General features: G+C 46.0%; 1 protein-coding gene across 2 annotated transcripts in view; it reads right to left on the reverse strand.

Annotated features, from left to right (window-relative positions):
• Window positions 1–3,097: 3,097 nt before the first annotated feature.
• Window positions 3,098–20,633, reverse strand: part of SLC5A9 (solute carrier family 5 member 9) — a 107,907-nt gene continuing 90,371 nt past the window's right edge. The window contains exons 15-16 of one of the 2 annotated variants that reach the window (XM_074961775.1): window positions 9,394–9,553; window positions 3,098–6,006 (exon numbers count right to left, since the gene is read on the reverse strand). In XM_074961775.1, the coding sequence (XP_074817876.1) occupies window positions 5,801–6,006; window positions 9,394–9,553 (366 nt within the window). In that variant the 3' untranslated portion in view covers window positions 3,098–5,800. Of the gene's footprint in view, window positions 6,010–9,393; window positions 9,554–20,633 lie in introns of both variants that reach the window. The other variant, XM_074961774.1, reaches the window with a different exon arrangement.

A 20,633-nucleotide genomic window follows, 5' to 3' on the forward strand; every position in this document is an offset into this window, starting at 1 on the left:
TTGGATGGGGCTGGGAGGGGAAAAGTAGCACGCAACAGGGGAGAGGGAGGAAGAGGTGTGGATTGGGACAGGGCCTCCGGCAAAGAGGTGGGGCTGGGGCAGAGGCAGGGGCTCGGTGGGACAGGGGAGGGGCTTTGGGGGGAATTGGCGGGGTGGGTTGGGATCTCAGGGGGAAGAGATGAGGCAGGAGAGGTCCCAGCACCCCTGCTGGAGTGTCTGGTTTTTAAATATTACCAAGTTGGCAACCCTATGATTTAGCTGTAATGTTGGTACAGTGATTTGGAGAGGTAAAGCACCGTATACGTGCTAAATAGTATTAGTCGCATATGCTCATGTTCCCATGGGAGCTGCTAATGTGCAGCCGTTTTGTGATGACATCAAAGAGGAACTGGATTTGTAATTATACAACTCCTTCCTGTAAGCCAGGAAACATTGGGTTTGATTGGTTGTGTGGGACTTTTATGACCCAAATCACAGAGTCCTTACCTTTCATCTCAGCGATCTAAAAGAGAACGTGGAGGAAAGGAAAACGAAAGCACTAATCCAGCTGCAGTGTACTTCCTTTTGTTGTAGAGCCTGTAGAAGGCCATTGGAGGTTAGACATAATGGAATTCTGCTTGCCACAGCCCCTCTCTCCCCCACCTGGTACCTCCTTTCCTGCCATGATCCTGATGCCGCCACCAGTTTCGCACCAGCACGCTGTTCCTCTAGGCGAGGAAATTTTCTGATGGCTACTTACAGCTGGATGCTGGCTCCTTTGTGGCACCTGAGTGATGCAAAGGGCTTTGAGCTCAGTGATGGATCTGATTGGCTTCGTTAAATGCTTTTTTGATCCTCATTTGTCACCCCCTTGCCGGAGTTCATCCCAAGGTGGTTAGTAAGATTGTCTGTGCAGACTGACTTGAGGGGAGACCCATGTGAGGAGATCTTTCTTTCTTTCTTTCTTTCTTTCTTTCTTTCTCTTAGAAAATCTAGGCAAAGAACTACAGGAAAAATGGCTCCGTGTTTGCTAACTTGCTGTCCATCCCCTTAAAATTTATGGAGTTTCCTTTTTATATAAAAAAATCTGCCTACCACAGCGAACATTTTGAAATATTTTCTGGTAAATTAAAGTGGTGACATGTTTGTAGGGTTCATTGTTAATTTCATTTCCTTTTGCTCAGCCAGTCAGACAAACTGCCAAGTCATTAATCTTTGTTTAAAAGATGATCTTTTGCTGAACAATCATGAATGATCTTGATAGATTTGTGAGGAAAATGAATGATAATCATTTGCTGATAGACACAAGCCTACTAGAGATGATAAATAAGAAAATACACATTGGCATGATTAATAATGTCTGCTGCCAATGGACTTGTGTATCCATTACAATTCTGAATGCAATGCAGTCTTGTTAGGATATTGCCATTTATCACAAGCTCTGAGCAACAAGGATGTACAAGGCCTTGCAATGCAGACAAGTTCTTCCGTGAGAAATGCTGGCATGGAAGATAAAGCTTTACCCATTCAAGGATGGATCTGTGTGTATTTTTCATCTCTCCTTTTTCATCCTTCCCCCTTTCCTATGCCACTTGAACGTGTTACATACAGAGGTCCAATTGTACTATTCTCTAACCTGGAGCACTTCTCTGTTAAAGTGTTTCTGAAGCACCCACGGGCTTCATCTGGGCACCATTCTGCAAAACCACCACTGCTCGGGCTTGATCCACGACTGGTGTAAATCCACATAGCTCCTTTGATGGTAGTGGAGCATTGCCAATGTGCACCAGCTGAGCTACCGAAGCCTAGGTGAAAATAGCTCAGATCTCAGTGTTTGCAAACACACTGTCCTGTGTGCTAGCCCCGACGTGTAGATCACAAAAAGCTCCCACCAATCTCTGCCCCAGAAGTTTAAGCGCTCGTGTGTCTTCCTCTATCACAAGTAAAAGCATCTCTATTTTCTTGGACATACAATGTTCTGAGAGGCAGAACGCCTCCGTGTCGCAGTGACACTGGGGCTTGTGGTGAGTCCGAGAATCTCTATTACTTCCCAGTTGTATTTATTCCTGCCTAATAATCATGCCGCCGGTGAAAGACACACTTGGGAATTGTCTTTTACAAACCTGTCACACACTCTCTTAAATTGCACCGGTCTTTCTCCACTCATCGTTGACTCCTTATGCGGTCATATCTGAATCCTGGCCATGTTACCTTGCCTTTGTCTGAGCTCATGCTAGGGCCAGTACTCTATGTACCAGCCCCAGATAAGGTAGAAAAAGAAAACACACCATTGCATGGCAATGCTCTGATATTTGTAAGGATGGCCTGTTCCATCCACCTCCTAGTACGACTGAGAGGGCTAGCACGGGCTTATTTTCACCAGAGGCGGCGTCCCTGGCCCCCGCTGCCGTAACACAGAGAAATCTGGCTCAGATGCAGAACTGGCACTCGGCTGCTAGGAGGCCACCACAGTGCTAGATGAGTCCCAGAGAGGGTGGTCCTGGTTCCCCAGTGGGAGTGCTGGCCGCACAGGGGCTCAGTGAGCTGCAAAGCCCCTACGTGCAAGCATTGCACACTGTCTCTTAAGTAAGGCCACCCAAACGCAGCGAGATGTCTCAGCATGCGGCCCCCCCCTCACCCCGGGATTGCAAAGCCCGGCCCAGCAGCCTGTGCAGCATCACCAGCCAGCACAAAATATGCTCATTTTAATATGAAAAGCACAGGCCCTAGCCCACCTGTCTGTGATAAGCATGGCAGCCCAGCAGACTGTCTGGCTGCAGCTCTGGCCCTGGGTCTGGTTATATCACGCTGGGTGCAGAATGTTTAGCTGTGAGGCCGGATAAGTCGCTTCATTCACCATCCCAGTGCTGACAGCAGCAGGAAACAGACACTCTAAAAACCCTCTTAAATTTTTGTTTTAAAGCACCATTATTTCCAATAGGGAGTCTTGGTAATTAAATAATGATGCAGCCCTAGACAGGAGCATGACCCCCTTCCCCGGAAGCCCCACAATACCGGCTGGCTGAGGGCCCCCCCACACTGTAACTCATTTCAGGCCTGACACATTAATTGCCCCCACAATATAGGTGAGTATTAGAATCAGACTCTGAGGATGAAAGTGTTGTAGGAAGAGAGCCTGAGACATAAGCCTTTTTATTAGAGGCTTGGTATGAGGCAGGACCTGCTCTCAGAATCTGGCAAGAACAGGGGAGATATTGTAGAAATACACATTCCTAAGAAGTCACAGAGTACTCACACAAATACATCCTGAGATCAAGTGGTACCAGAACATCCCGATATCAAGCATGGGACAAAAACATTCCCTAAGGATAACAGGAACACACTGACCCCTCCTAAAAGATAAGGTCAGGATGACAGTACGTAATAGAAATGCTTTGATTGAACCAACGTGTGCAAGGTAATGGGTAAAACTAACTATGTCAGGGGGCAGTAACTAACTGTGTCAGAAGGGCAGTATGTAACTTGTTTGTGTCGGGGTATAAAGATGTATCTCAGAGGGAATATTTTTGTCTGGCACAGGAATGGAAAATCCCACCGTTCACTAACCCGGTCCATTGTTATGGGCATACATGCATTAGTGGTACCGTGCTTCATTGACAATAAAGCTGGCTGGGTGCCTTCGTCCCTAACTGGATCTTGTGGTCATTGGGTGGTTCGCTTGAGGTCTGCCGTGCCAGCTGTCTGCGCAGGGCTGGGGTGGCACACAGAGGGAACACACACGCAGCCAAACATCTGTCAACATCTAACCACAGAAGGTACCGATAATAGTGCATTGCTATTGCCAAGAGCAGCAAGAGAAAGGCAGATCCACATCAGCCAAAGACAATGAGGAGGAAGTGTCACAGTTTTTCAATCACACATGCATATGTTTGTCACGAAAACAACGCCAGAACTGAAACAAAAGGTAGCCCTGAAAACTGCAGAACTGTTTTATGGCTGTACTATTCCCTTTTCAGTGACTGAACATCCACTTTTTTCAAGCACTGATCAGCTGCCTAAGGCCAGGCTACAAAGCACCCAGCTGAAAGCAGGTAAACGGTTAGATGCAGTTACTGATGGCTTAAAGGTGGAAGCACACAACAAATTATATGGAAAAGCAGTTCCATGACTACAAGATGGCTGGCATAACATACACATTGTCCCAGTGATAGCTGACTGTGGTTTCCTTAGCAGCAGTTGATATAAGAAGACTGGAAAGTATTGTGCTACACCGATAAGAGAAGCCAAGGCATTAGCAACGAACGGTATGGTTGTGTTAAGAGCTACCCGACAGAAAATGAGGAAAAAATGCCAAGTATGGGCAGTGATTTGGAACAAGCTAACCACACTTTGGCTAAGTATGGATGTGCATCACATTGGCTCAATCTACTTGGACAAGCCCTTACACTGAGTGCTTTGAAGAAACATGTTGGCGATTTACAAAAGTATTTTCGTAATCACCTGGAGCCTGGTTAAAAGACTGTCAAGTTCTGTAAATCCCTGGTAACACATACTGAAACAGTCAAACAACATGTCTGGAAACATATATTCAAAAATTGGCCACATTATCTCAGGATTATGAGTGAGCTAGAGGCGGAATTTCAAGCTAGAGTGGTCAGTGAAATTAATAATCAAAGGATTTACCGAGAAGCAAATAACTTGATCAGTCAATTAAATTCAGTTTCTGTGGCACTTAACACACTCTAAAAAGGACACAAGACGGATCTACTGATAAATGAAGATCTTGCCCCACATAAAGCAGATGTACCAAAGAGATTTCATGAGGCAATTACAAATGTTGGCCGACCTCCTTCAGCCAAAATACGCAGGCAAGAAATGTGTCATCGGAACAAGAAGAAATTGCAAGCGGTAGCTGCTGAGCAAAAATCCCGACTTTCTGCCATATTTACTTGCATTTAACATAGAAGACTCACTGTAGCTAAAATTGACGTTTTCATCTGCTACAAGGAAAAAAATTCCCATTTAGCATGGTGGAAAAAAATCTGAAGTATGCCAGGAGTCTCCCTGATGTCACAGAACCGGTGGTGCAAGTCCATTGGTGTCCAGCCAGTTCAGCAAGCATAGAATGAATCTTTTCAGACTTTGGATACATCCATTCAAAAGTGAGAAATAGGTTCCGTCTACCCACTGCATCCAAGTTGGTCTGCTACAGCAGGCTCCGTGGCCAGCCAGACCTGGACAGGTTGTCTGCAGCGCTGCATGCTTCTGATTGCTTAATGCTTCATGGCTACAACTCTGCATTATTGTCCCTGAAGGCTTTTGACTTTGGGTTATAGAATATAGAAACCTGAAAGTTGTCATGGCCTCTATAACTTCCTGGAGAAAACACCAAACTAAATTGTTTACAGATATTCTGACACTATTCTCATTACATATATTTGTATTATGCTCACTGCAATTTTACTTGTTTATTTGCACAACCCTAAATTAATCTCCAAATCGAGTGCCTTATTTGACTACGTAATGCAATTTGACTATGTAACTACAACTAAGTGTGATGTGTGTGATAGTAAAACAATTTTAAAAATAGAAAATATCATAAACTGGGCCCAATTCATTTTTCCCTAGGTGACAAAAAACATGATTTTACCTGATAAAAACGCTCCCTGGTAAATGGTATGCTATCCCTGCCCGCTAGGTTTGGTCTTCTAGAATGTAAGCTCTTTGGGGCAGGGAATTCCATTTACTGTATGCGTGGCATCAAGAACAATGTGGTCCTGACCTGCTTGAGGTCTCTAAGCATTACTGCTATATTCTAAATCAAAGCCAAGCCAGCCGAGTACTGTCTGCAGCCCCGTCTTCAGCCAAAGTATCCCCACAGAAAGACGTTAAAAGCTAGCAGGATTATAGCATTAATGTTGCAAACAATATTTGATAAGGGCTTTTCCACAATGCTGGTGAGTTTCCTTTCCAGGACTGCTTTCTCTTCCTTGGTCAGTGTGGGTCCTGGGCTGCTGGAGATCCCGCAGAACCAGAAATATAACTTCTTCCAGCAAGGAGGGCTCACTGCTGTAGGAAATACACACAGAGAGGGGGAATTAGTCCCATATTCTAAACGCTGGGGTATTCCACTCGCCTCACCTCTGTCCCATGCCCTAAATGCACCATGTCACCTGTCTGCACATCTCCCATGCAGCACTACTGCTTGAGGTGTACGGGGAGAAAACCAGCCACACTGAGCCACATCCTCAATGGAAGGGAACGCTTCACCCTCTCAGCTGACGATAGGTCCAGGAACCAATGGTTGCAGCTCAGGAACAGCTCTGCGCAGGGGTATGCCCACCCACTTTTTACTGGCCGTAAATGCGAGCGATGAGGCGGGGGGCTTGGGGAGAAGAGGCGACACGAGAGCGGGGTTTGGAGGGAATGGGTGGCATGAGGGCGGGGTCTTGGAGAATGGGTGGCACGAGGGTGGGGCCTCAGGGGGAAGGGGCAGTGTGAGGGCAGGGCCTTGAGGGAAGCGGTGGTGCGAAGGCGGGGCCTCTGTGGAAGGGGCAACGCGAGGGTGAGGACCTGGGGGGAAGGGACAGCATAATGGGGCGGGGCCACAGTTCGGGTGCCCATGGACCCCCCCACTTTTAGGGACATTCCGGCGTCCCTGGCTCCACATTAAAGGATTCACCCCAACCAGAGGAATTAATAGTCCAAAAATGACCATGACTGTGGTTAAAAAGTTGTTCTCTTCTAAGAGCACAGAGCAAAAGCCAGACCTTGTCAGTGCTGCAGAGGAAGTGAACGGGTAAGCTGGTTAAACAGCACGGCCCTGTTCACCCTCACAGACAAGTAAGCTAGCTGAAACCCAGAGGAAAGGACATTTAAAATAGCACATTACATCAGTAGCACTTGATATGTTCCAAGTGCAAGCATGAATCAGTCCTTTTCACGGGCTGGAGGTAGCCAAGTGAGTATAACGTTGTACAGAAACTGAGCTGCAAAGAGGGTCGGTGATTTGCCAAAGTGGCTACTGATTTTCCGCACCTACGTTTTTGGACGCGCCGCTTGAACCATTTCGAGAAGTTCCACGTGCCCATATCTCCCAGAAGCTGACCCGACGCTACAGGTACTCAGCTACTTGGACAATCAGGCATAAAGAATCTCAACGTGAGCATCCCAAAACCAGTGGTCACTTTGGAAAATAGTTGTCCTAACTCAGTGGCCCAGCCACCATTAGGATTGAGATGTTCCTGGATCCCAGCCCTGCACTCAGGCCCCAAATCCTACCTGCCCTACTTTGCCCCAGCATTCTTAAAATGAAACTAAAAATGACAACAAAAATCTGTCCTCCAAAGAGGTTAAATAAGCCCAGTCGATTGACATATAAAGCATTTGTTGTTTAATGAATAAAAACCCTTCTTATTTCTCCATTGCCCAACTTCCACCAAGCGCCAGAAAACTTGTAGGATTTCATGGTCTCCGACACAGAACTCATGGCTTGTTTATCAGGCATGAAGTGCTGTGTGAATTATGTCTTTTACTTGTCACTTGCTGTTCCTTCCACGCAGCCTGTCTTAAAAGCTTGAAAAAACATGTTACCAAAACCTCATTAAACTGTTGTATAAGCTGTTCTTCATTTCCTTTCCCATCATTGCTAATTACCAAATTACCAAGACGTCAGGCTATAAAAAGATGAGCTGGGTCAGGTATAATAAGAATTGATAAGAAACAACATCAGCACCCTGAACAGCTACACTAAACTTGAATCCCAACTGCCGCCATTTCCAAAAAATGGAGGAGAACTTTTGTAGTTTCTCACTTCTTCATTTTGAGGCTGTGGCGAGAACTAATTCAAGCATGGCCAGTCTAGACTAAGCAAATGTAGAAAAATCTCACGAGAGAGTTCCCATCTTGCGAGATCTCCAGTTTTGTGGACTCAGGAGGGTTAGGTTCAAAATGTGCACCTGAAATTTTGGATGGTTTTCCAAAGGAAACCTCTGACCATGTTGAGAAGGAGCAGGGGGCTATTTTCGTTCTAATAAACTAATAATTAGAAGTGTGCTAATGGAATTCGCTGATACAGTTGGCAGGCCTTGTCAATACGGAGGAGAATCGGAACATCAGACAGGACGATCGGGATGACCATGAAGGCTTGAGTAACAGAAATGGGATGAAATTCAACAGTGCAAAGTGCACAGTTATGCATTTAGGGTCTAATAATAAGAATTTTATTATACAAACTGGGGACTCATCAGTTGGAAGTGATAGAGGAGAAGGAAGACCTGGGTATGGGGGTTGATCTCAGGCTGGCTATGAGCCACTAATACGATGCAGGTGGAAAAAAGACCAATGCGCTCCTAGGAAGTATCTGGTGAGGCATTTCCAGTAGAGACAGGGCCGTATTAATGCCATTGTACAAGGCACTGGTAAGACCATATTTGGAATACTGTGTACCATACTCGTCACCTGTGTTCAAGAAAGACTAATTCAAACTGGCACAGGTGCAGAGAAGAGGATGATCAGGGGAATGGAGGACCTAACTTATGAGAAGGGACTGAAAAAGCTTGGCTTTTATAGCCTAGCAAAAAGAAGACTGAGAGGGACTATGATTACCCTCTGTAAATACCAGGGAGGGTGAAGAGCGATTTAAGCTAAATAGTTGGTTAACCACTGGAACAAATTACCTTTTGGCGTCTCTATCATTGGAGGCTTTTAGCAGCAAGTTAGACAAATATCTGTCTGGGATGGTATAGATCAGTGGTTCTCAACTGAGGGGGGGGTGCGAGCTATTTCAGGGAGGGCCACGGGACCCCGCAGATGAAGCCTGGTGCCCCAAGTCCTGGCACCCCAAAACCTCAACAAATTACCTAAAACGGCATGTCTGCATCTAAAAATGTCCTGGCTTTAAAGTCCATATCTCAGGCCCTCTAGGGCTTAAAAATAAGTATTTGGTTGGTCTATCTCAGTGGTTCTCTGGTCCCCATCACTGGTCCATCTCAGGCTCTGCTGGGAAGTTTCTGCATCCAGCTGGCCTGGCAGATGCAGGGATTTGCCAAGCCAGAAAAGCTGGGATACTTTTAAAGTTTAAAAATGCTGTTGCTGAACCTGGCTTTGAGGCCGAGGCCATGTGGGAGAGGGAAATTCCACATTTCGGGGGAGAAGGAGGAAACATGTCTCTGGAAAGTTGGGGTTTTTTTTGGTTTTAAATGGAAGCTCTCTGGAACGAAACAGAGGGTTGGAATGTTAGAATAAACCCGAGGGGGATGGGGTATCAGGCAGAGTGCAGGTGCGGTGGTCAAAGATCAATTAATTTAGCATGTAGCTGTCACTGCCACAAACGTGGTACCATCAGATCCATGAGGCGGATGCCACTGAAGGCACTGGAAGGGTGCTGGTGGGCCTTGGACCAGGTTCCCTACGCCCACACATGCACATATTTGGAAGACCCAGCTAACCTACCTCCATGTTCTTTGCTCCCTGAATCCGTGTTCTCCCATGTCGGCACGTCCCCATCACTCTCGCCCACTGAAGGATTTACCTCCACCGACTCGCTCTTGTAGCTCACCAGGTCAATTGCGGGAGGTTTGCTGTGTCTAGTCCACCACGTCAGGCTAGCCAGCTGGATGCAGCAATGCAAAACAAGACCGGGAAAGCAATTTAAACAGCTGTCAGTTCATCGGACAAGACCAGTGCTGGTGACTCGGCTGGGAACAGGAGCTGTGCTTAGAATGGAGAGGGTTTGACCTCACAAAAATCTGTGTTCCTTTTTTCCAACAGTTCTTGTATTTTCAGTTGACTTGTGCCATTTTAATCCTTTTGAGACAAGCACACCTCTCTGTGTGAAGGCTCCTCTCTTTGGGAAATTACATGATCAGTACAGGTCGAGATCTGGATTGGGGGCCCAAAACATGTATGTGTTGATGATGCAGGCAGGGCCAGTACACTTTGTAGTCATATATGGTGCCCCCTTCTCAGACACTCCCTTCTCCCCAAAATATGATCCAGTTAAAGCCAGGAAATATTCAGCTTTAATTAATTAAGTTGCTGATTTCTCCCCCCCTTCCCCGCAATCTGCAAATCACGGTCTACAGCACAGGTTATTAACTGCTGGTGAAGCAGGCTTCCAGTACAATAACACAACCGGCTGGCTCTCCATAGAGATGCAAAGGGACAACAGCCGTACCCAGCACCTCAAGCCTACTGATATGGAATGACCTTTCACAGTGAAACCCCGTCAAAGGAACCAAGCCCAAAGCCTAGGCACAAAGGTCCAGAAGCTCAAGGTTACAGCAAAGGAACAACCAACGGAAGGAACAACAACGGGCTAGGGCATGGCAGAGACAGGACCTTCTACCCCTCCCACACCCAGGGCACTGGGCCAAGACAGACCTTGACAACATCATGTTCATTCAGGGTCCCTTATTTGGGCACATAGGCGAGACAGAGAGAACGTCCCTCAGAGCCCCTGCCTGGCTTGTGACTCCAGCCACAATATGCCCTGCTGTGATGGGGGTGGAGGGCGAGGGGCTGGGAGTGGGGCCAGCCCTGGCCTCCCCCTCTTTCTGGCTGGCTATCTGCTCTCCTCCCCTGGAGCAAGAGTAAAGCAGTGGGGAGGAAGTGGGACTGCCGGAAACACAATCCACTCTCTGCTAAGGCTAAATGGTGTCCCTTGTGCAAGGCAGATTATAAAGTTACAGCCTAGGTGTCCCAGTGTAGGGCAACTTCACCTGTATTCCCCATGGTCCAGCAAAGGCACCCACTCTAGGGTCCTGGTTACCCCACCATCACCTCTCTTGGGCAGAGACTTGCCTGTCTCTGTCTCTCCCTCCTGATCTGGACTTTTCCAGGCTGCGCAGTTCCTTATCTACACTCTGCTATTCCCAGCAAGCAACACTAGCTGACTGGGCCAGCATCTGCACTTAGCTTTCTATTCGAAGGCTTACGAATAGCCTATGTGCCCACAGTTATAAGTTACCACATAGCCTTTTCTAAGCAAGCACATTTTATTCTTAAGGTGAAAGCACGACAGAGAAATCATATTAGAAACAACAAAAGAACCTACATGCATGCTAGAAAACTGATGAGAGACCAGCTCTCCCTACAAGCTCTGGTAGGTATCAGTGCTTCCAACCCTTCCTTAAGGATTTGGGGTCCCCCGGCCCTTGGACAAAAGGTCCTGCCCATTTGCTGGATCAGAAAGCAGGTCCTGTGTCCATTTAAATGCTGGCTATTAATCCACAAGTCTGTTGGCCTCTGTAGAATCCGGTTTGAACTAGTAAAGGTGAGCCTCCCCAGGAGGAGGGATCTCTCTGGAGGTGATACAATCTGAGTCAACTTGCCTAATTCTCTCTCTCTTTCTCTCTCTCTCTCTGTCTCTCTCTCACACACACACACAGAGGTCACCTGCCTCCCCCCCCATGGAATTATATACAGTCCCTGGCCCACAACACTACACAAATGTAAGGCAGTCAGATCTCCCAGACATATTGTAGGAAATTGCCATATCTGCCACACTAGGCCTCAGGGAAAGTCGGCAGCCGGGACAGGGACCTGGCACTATACAGATCCTCTGGCCATTCCCAGCAAAAGGGTGGCAGTGTTGGCATCACAGAGGATGCTGCAACTGCTCTTTGACAACTTGGTGCGGAGGAGTCCTCTCTTCCCTATCTGTCTGTGGCACCCACCCAGGCCCAATATGCACCCAGGGATTCAAGGCACCCTGGCATTTTGTGCTAAGTTCTGGAAAAGTGCTAATAGCCGGTAGGAATTGGTTGCAGATAAAGGAGAAAGCTGCATCATCATTGTAACTTTACAGAGCAGCATCTTGGTCTGGCACTTTGCGTGTGCATTGACTTGGCACAAACAAAAGAGACATTCAGATAAGCAATCTCTTGCTTTCAACAGAGCCAGCTGATGTCTGCCCACCTCCTTTTTATTAAAAGCCGCGAGGTTTTACACTTGCAGCCTAGGACTTGCCACTTCCCCATTTCTCACTGGCTTTTGGCAGGCCTGGGAGGCCTTCTCCTGCCTCAGCAAGGAGCAGAGCAGCTGCTGACTCCAGAAATGTGTGCTCTCATTCCCCCTCCCTTTCGAAGCACACGGCGATGCCAGGATGGTCCAAAACACTCAACTCGTAGCAAGAGACTCGACGCCCGGCTCATGTGTGTGGTGTGTAAGCACAGGAGTCAAAAAGTCTGGACCTTCCAGGGAAATGCACAGTAGGGGCTTGAACTGGGCTAGGATTTTAATGGACCTGGGTCCTTAACTATCAACACATTGTGGTTTATATGGTCATACCCTACACAGCCTATTCCCAGCTGGAGGTGTTGGTGTTTGCACTTGCAATTTCCTTCCCATTCTGTCCTGGAGTGGTGGGGGAAGGGAATTGCTGCTTTCCTCTGGCATCCCTTCCCACGTAACATTACTGACAGAGAGATGGCGGAGTTAATTCTGATCTGCTGAATTCCCATGTGTTTGTGAGAGGGGAACAGAAGCCACTGGGAGCAGCTGACACTGGCCAACCACACCCATCGGAGCGGCTCTTCTGCCAGACAGCTCAGGAGAAGGCAAAGTCACTCATTTCTCCCGACAGCAGATTTCTCCTCTCTGCCTCCATGGAAATTAAGTTCTCCACTGGGTTGCACACCCAGTATCACCAGTTTAAATGTAGATTTTTTTTTTTGTAAACACGCAAAATCTAGATGGCAATTTCCAACTGACACAAAATGTTCCAGAAGATTTATAGCTTTATTTAAATCATTTTCAACCAAGATGAGCATCAGGCAAGGCTAATCTTTCTTGTCACATTTTGCTAAATTACTTTGATTTGATGATCCACATCTTTACTGAGGATTTTTTTTTAATCACTTAGGAAATGTCACTGGAATGTTGCAAAGTTTCTGAGCACAAAAGAATTCAAGAAACTATGCAGATCCCATCACCCCCACTTCCTCCCCAAACACAAATGGTTGCTTGTGCATGAGCTTTCTCTTGGAATTAATGTATTAAGGCCAGAATTTTCCTAAGAGCTCAGAACTAATCACCTATTTTCAAAACAGGCCCATTCCAATTTAGGCCTCAAAATATGGCCAGATTTTCAAAAGAACTCGGTAGACTGGGAGCTAAGGCCCAGATCCTCAAAGGTAGGCTCCTAAATTTCATTGAAATCAGTGCAAGTTCAGAGCCTACCTTTGGCCTGAGCTCTGGTGATGCTATATACCTCTTTTGAAAGCCTGGGATGGAGGGTGTGTGTGTCTGAAATCCTGGCCCCCCACTGAAGTCAATGGGAGTTTTGCCCTTGTCATCAAGATTTCACTCCTGACCTTTACCTCCCTGCCTAAATGAAAGCGAAGCTTTGTGGAGAGCTGCTGGTGCTGAACACTTGAGAAATCTGATTCTCAATTTTTTGGGAAGGGCGGAAACCCAGTTCGGTAGAGAGGGGAAGGTAGGGGAAGTTACAGAGCAGAGCCTAGATATTCAAGGTGCATTGAGCTTCGTGCTCCCCCCCAAAAAACTTTACTTTCAGAAGTAAAGTTTTTGAGGGGCAAGAGTTGCTAAGTCACTAATGGGAGTTCAATGCCTAACTCCCATGGCCAGCCATTTGGAATTAGGCGCCTTGAAAATGTTCCCTTTCAGGTTTAGCTGAGTTGCCATGAAATGCCTTCCCCTGCATCCCTGAGCCCCAATTCTCCCTCCACCTCTCACCTTTACACTCAGGAGCTTGTCGACGGGCTGTCATGTTGGGGACAAGCCTTATCGTGTGTCCTACATGCCCAGCAATGTCCTAAAAACTGCAACTGCAGCAGCTTGCCTTCAACACTGACAAACCAAGGACACAGCAGTGGCATATCTAGTGAGCTGTAATCTCATTAAGCTCAGTCGGCAGGGATTTACTAAAGGGAGATCATGTCTAACAGGGCAGCTATTTTGGAGTAAGCAAAAAAAACCCAAACCAACAACTGCTGACGGAGGAAAGTCAGCAGCATAATTTACATGGACTTTAGGACAGTATTTGACTCCATAGACTGGGTGTAGCAGAAGAGCTGGAATGCAGAGAGAACAGACTTGAATACTGAAGGCAGGTGGTATTTCTGATTGGAAGCTGGGCATGAATCAGTAGAGCTACAAAGAGCACTTTGTTTTAGCATCGCGGCAGGGTCTAGATCTGCTCAGGGGACCTAGATTCAGTGTTGCAGTGCCTTGCTTTTAGGCCCCCTGGCACTTAGTGGAAGCTGCAGCCCCACGTTAGACACCCAGGCTTCCTACACACGACATAGAGGGCGTTAGGTGTCTAAGAATGGGATTCACAAAAGCCAGCACAAGTTGAGTAGGAAACTGCTTAAGCTAGCCAACAGGAAATGCTGAGGAGAGGGGCATGACTGAAGCTCCTGCCCTCAAAGGGAGTTAGGCGCCTACCAGAAGGTGCCTCCCTCCACTTAGGATTCACAACTGTGAACCCTCTCTGGGAGTTAGGCACCTAAGCCAGGTCAGTCCTGTCGCACAAATAACAAGGAGGAGTTAGCAGTGCCTGCCTTATACCCAACGGCCCAGTGGTTAGCTCACTCACCCAGGCTGGGGGAGACCTGGGTTTAAATCCTTCCTCTGCCAAATGTAGAGGAGGGGCTTGACCCCAGGTCTCCCAAGTGAGAGCCCTAACAACTGGGCTATAGTGTGTTCTCATAGGGATCTCTCGCTCAATCTCTCCTGTGAAAGCTGGTCTATACACCTCCAATCTGGGAGCATTTGGATCCCAGACTTTAGCCTGAGCCCGTGTCTCCTCTGCACACTTTTGAAGGGCTGATTTTCAGAGGAAAGGAGCATTTCCAGCTCCCATTGGCTGCACCTGGCACTGTGGGAACTCAGCAACTTGGAAAACAAGCCACCTAATGTATCAATCTCACTCTCTGGAGCAGAACAGTTGAAGTTCCCAGTGCACTAGGCCTCTAGACAAGCACAGGCCCTGGGCGTGTAGCCGGCGATCAGCCCAGGTGGCCCTGTTCATTTGCAGAACGTTGCCATGTTACTGTACCATTTCCTTCCCTCTGTGGTCCCTCTCCCCCAAGTTCTCCTTGCCCAAGGGACTTTGAGAGAAGTCGGCAAAGTGAGAATAAATCCTTCTGTTTCAAAATGCCATCTGGCATCTGACAGTTGCATTTTAGCTTCACCGTCTCAAATTTAATTGTAAGCCCTTTTGCAAGGTTTTCAAGGACGGCGTGACACAATATGGACTACCTACAATGAAGACATATGAACTTCGGAGCATACCAAACAAATTCTTTGCATATTTGTTTCCCAGCACAGCATCAATCACCCACAGGGATGGGAGAGTGTCCAAAACAGCAGGGAGAAATGCTACTGCTGGCAGTTCTTGGATTGTAATTCATTTAAAGCCTCAGCACATTAACTGTACCACTCCAACATCAGCTACAAATCGCTCTTTCCCCTTCTATGTGTAAAGCACTGAGTCATTAAAGGTGGCTGGGCTACATCCTCCACTGGTGTAAATCGGCATAGCTTCACTGAAGTGCTGGTCTTAGTATTTTAAATCAATGCAGCTATGCCAATGTACACCAGAGCTGAGAGTCTGACTTGTCGGTATTTTTCTTGGGCTTTTTGGTGGCATGTCCTTTTTAGTTCACTTGACAGAATAATAATAATTCCTAGCTCTTATCTGGCAGTTTTCCTCAGTAGATCTCGATGCATTTTACAAAGGAGCTGAGCAGCAAGCAGAGCTCGCTCTAATGCATCACACTGCCTTCCAGTGATACTAGCTGGGTTGGGCCTGGTAAGGAGATATGAAGCCCTTTCATCACATGGTTTATTCATAGATTCATAGATATTTAGGTCAGAAGGGACCATTGTGATCATCTAGTCTGACCTCCTGCACAACGCAGGCCACAGAATTTCACCCACCACTCCTACAAAAAAAAACCTCACACCTATATGTGTGCTATTGAAGTCCTCAAATCGTAGTTTAAAGACTTCAAGGAGCAGAGAATCCTCCAGCAAGTGACCCGTGTCCCATGCTACAGAGGAAGGCGAAAAACCTCCAGGGCCTCTTCCAATCTGCTCTGGAGGAAAATTCCTTCCTGACCCCAAATATGGCAATCAGCTAAACCCTGAGCATATGGGCAAGATTCATCAGCCAGATACTACAGAAAATTCTTTCCTGGGTAACTCGGATCTCACCCCATCTAATAGGGATCTAATAGGGATGGGGATCTCACCCCATCACAGGCCATTGGGCCTATTTACCATGAATAGTTAATTACCAAAATCATGTTATCCCATCATACCATCTCCTCCATAAACTTTGAGTTTAATCTTAAAGCCAGATAGATCTTTTGCCCCCACTGCTTCCCTTGGAAGGCTATTCCAAAACTTCACTCCTCTGATGGTTAAAAACCTTCGTCTAATTTCTAGTCTAAATTTCCTAGTGGCCAGTTTATATCCATTTGTTCTTGTGTCCACATTGGTACTGAGCTTAAATAATTCCTCTCCCTCTCTGGTATTTATCCCTCTGATATATTTATAGAGAGCAATCATATCTCCCCTCAACCTTCTTTTAGTTAGGCTAAACAAGCCAAGCTCCCTGAGTCTCCTTTCATAAGACAAGTTTTCCATTCCTCGGATCATCCTAGTAGCCCTTCTCTGTACCTGTTCCAGTTTGAATTCATCCTTCTTAAACATGGGAGACCAGAACTGAACACAGTATTCCAGGTGAGGTCTCACCAGTGCCTTGTATAACAGTACTAAAACCTCCTTATCCCTACTGGAAATACCTCTCCTGATGCATCCCAAGACCGCATTAGCTTTTTTCACAGCCATATCACATTTGCGGCTCATAGTCATCCTATGCTCAACCAATACTCCAAGGTCCTTTTCCTCCTCCGTTACTTCTAATTGATGCATCCCTAGCTTATAACTAAAAGTCTTGTTATTAATCCCTAAATGCATGACCTTACACTTCTCACTATTAAATTTCATCCTATTACTATTACTCCAGTTTACAAGGTCATCCAGATCGTCCTGTAGGGTATCCCTCTCCTTCTCTAAATTGGCAATATCTCCCAGCTTTGTATCATCCGCAAACTTTATTAGCACACTCCCACTTTTTGTGCCAAGGTCAGTAATAAAAAGATTAAATAAGATTGGTCCCAAAACCGATCCTTGAGGAACTCCACTGGTAACCTCCCTCCAGCCTGACAGTTCACCTTTCAGTAGGACCCGTTGTAGTCTCCCCTTTAATCAATTCCTTATCCACCTTTCAATTTTCCTATTGATCCCCATCTTATCCAATTTAACTAATAATTCCCCATGTGGCACGGTATCAAATGCCTTACTAAAATCTAGGTAAATTAGATCCACTGCATTTCCTTTGTCTAAAAAATATGTTACTTTCTCAAAGAAGGAGATCAGGTTGTTTGGCACGATCTACCTTTTGTAAAACCATGTTGTATTTTGTCCCATTTACCACTGACTTCAATGTCCTTAACTACTTTCTCCTTCAGAATTTTTTCCAAGACTTTGCATACTACAGATGTCAAACTAACAGGCCTATAATTACCCGGATCACGTTTTTTCCCTTTCTTAAAAATAGGAACTGTGTTAGCAATTCTCCAATCATACGGTACAACCCCTGAGTTTACAGATTCATTAAAAATTCTTGCTAATGGGCTTGCAATTTCTTTTGCCAATTCCTTTAATATTCTTGGATGAAGATTATCTGGGCCCCCCGATTTAGTCCCATTAAGCTGTTTGAGTTTTGCTTCTACCTCAAATATGGTAATATCTACAAAATATTTGTTTAGATATTGGCAAAATATTTGTTTAGATATTGGGCCATGCCTAGATTATCCTTGACCTCCACTCCATCCTCAACGTTTAGCGGTCCCACTTCTTCTTTCTTTGTTTTCTTCTTATTTATATGACTATAGAACCTTTTACTATTGGTTTTAATTCCCTTTGCAACGTCCAACTCTACTTGACTTTTAGCCTGTCTCACTTTATCCCGACATGTTCTGACCTCAATAAGGTAGCTTTCCTTGCTGATCCCTCCCTTCTTCTACTCCCTATATGCTTTCTGCTTTTTCTTAATCACCTCTCTGAGATGCTTGCTCATCCAGCTTGGTCTGCAACTCCTGCCTATGAATTTTTTCCCCTTACTTGGGATGCAGGCTTCCGATAGCTTCTGCAGCTTTGATTTAAAATAATCCCAGGCCTCCTCTACCTTTAGATCCATAAATTCTTCAGTCCAATCCACTTCCCTAACTAATTTCCTTAATTTTTGAAAGTCAGCCCTTTTGAAATCAAAAACCCTAGCTGCAGATTTATTTTTATTAATCCTCTCGTTCAGTTTGAACTGAATTAGCTCATGATCACTTGAGCCAAGATTATCCCCTACAACCATTTCTTCTATGAGGTCCTCAATACTCACCAAAACCAAATCTAAAATGGCATCCCCTCCAGTCAGTTCAGCAACGACTTGCTGAAGGAATCCATCAGCTATCGCATCTAGGAAAATCTGAGCCCTATTATTATTACTAGCACTCGTCCTCCAGTCTATATCTGGGAAGTTAAAGTCGCCCATGATCACACAGTTTCCATTAGTATTTACTTTATTAAAAACATTAAAAAACATTAAAAAATGTTATCAGTTCAAACCCATGCCAGGCAGGGGGCATAAAAAAAATCAATGTTTAAATAAAATATTTTTAAAAATCCAGGTTTCCAAATTGTTTTTTAATTTAAATTAAATACACATTTATTTTTATTTTTTTTAAAACCAACCTATTTAAAATGAAATTTGAAATAATGACAACCTGTGTTAAGGCCGAAATTTGTCATGACTCTATTAAAATGTTTAAATTGAATGCAAAAAATAATAACACTGAGTCGTATACATGCCAGCTTTTAAAGCATGTCTGGTGGACGTCACTGGCTAAGAACCCGGAAGAAGCGTACGAAGTGCGAAACCAGCTTTTGACAGCCGTAGCCTTTTCTACAAACGCAGGGAGAACATTTTCTTCATCTCAGTTTATTCAGCGAGCTCAGTCCAGTGACTGGTTCAATCAAAGTTAAGAAACCAAGGAAAACCTGTGTGTCTCTTTCAATCAGTGAATAAAAACTAAGTGTGAGAGGACCAGATCAGCTAGTTCTAAAATCTTAAAGGATACGGTGGCAAGAAATAATCAGTTCAGTTCCCTAACTACTGATAATGCAGCCTTTGTTGAATAAAGCAGTTAGTTTTAAATGCAAAACCATGTTTTGAAAAACATTTTTCGTACGCATCCAGCACATATAAGGTAGCTGTATTTAATAATAAATAACAAATAAAATATCATTATAATACAAATTAATAATAATACAAAATTTAAAATGCTGGTTTGGAGCATTTTAACTAATTTGAAGTTCCATCCAAATAGAGTTTGACACAAATCACAAGTAAAAAATGAACCATCGTCTAGCAAATAAAAAATGCATCATTTTCTAACATAATGTCCAAATTAAGAATCTGAATAAAAGCACGTTAAGCTATATAATTAAGGCTAAGTTTTTGTCACGGATATTTTTAGTAAAAGTCAGGGACCGGTCACGGGAAATAAACAAAAATTCATGGCAGCCCATGACCGGTCCCTGACTTTCACTAAAAATATTGCTGACAAAAGGGAGAGGTGGGGTCAGCACCCACTGCTGCTGGGGCTCCCGGGTCCCCCTCTGATGCAATGCCTGGGAGCTCCAGGGTTCCCCTGCCCCTGGGGCTGGGCTGCTGCGGGGTGCCCTCGCCTGAGCAGCTGGGAGCTGCAGGGTCCCCCAGCTGCTGGCCCTGGCCAGCCTATTTAGTCTGCAGAATCTATCCCCCTGAAGCCAGGTTGCAGTAACCAAAAGTCACTATCATCTGAATACTGCTCTATGGCCTATGTCCAGGCAGTGGTCTCGGCTCAGTGAGCACCGCAGAGGCAATTCCATCTCTATCGACACTTCCCATGCCACCTGCCCAGTCCCAGCACATAGCCCACAGACTGACTCTGACAGGAAAAAGCTCCCTTCTGAATACCCCTGAAGCACCGGGGTGGGATAACATAGGGAACCAGTCGACTCTGTGCAGGGCTGTTGGGCCACCACCCATCCCAGTGAAACCCAACCGGACTGCCCTGGCCGAGCCCCGCTGACTCAAACCTCTGGGAATGTCACAAAGGCCATGTCATGGGATTGGAGGAGGCACTGGGTGGAAGATTCACCATCCCAGGGGAGGTCAGTGGAGATGAGAATGAAACGCGTTAGGGATCGAGTGTCACAGCCCTGACCCAGCCAGGCAGAGGCCCCGCTAATTCCCCAACTATTGTTTTACTGGCTGCAGCCTAGATTCCCACGGTGAGCAAAAGGGTCGAGGGGGCGGTGAAGGAAGAGCCCTGTCTGCACTGCTCCCTACTCACCGGCCAGAGTAGCTGGGCAGGTGCACAATGGGGAGCAACCACAAGGGCTCCAGAGCAAAGGGGTGAGGAAGTGAGGGACAGGGAGGAATTGGGACTCAGAGGGTAGAGCTGCGCTGGAGATGGAGGAGACTGCGCTAGCTCTGCCAGAGACGACACGCTAAAAATAGAAGTGTAAGTACGATCCCATCCAAGGCTGTAGGGATGTACCTGGGCGGTCAGTCCCTCCTGCTGCTCGCCCTGCCGCAGCTGCCCTTCTAGTTCTAG

Source organism: Natator depressus, chromosome 8 (genome assembly GCF_965152275.1).
Source record: "Natator depressus isolate rNatDep1 chromosome 8, rNatDep2.hap1, whole genome shotgun sequence".
NCBI classification, from domain to species: domain Eukaryota; kingdom Metazoa; phylum Chordata; order Testudines; family Cheloniidae; genus Natator; species Natator depressus.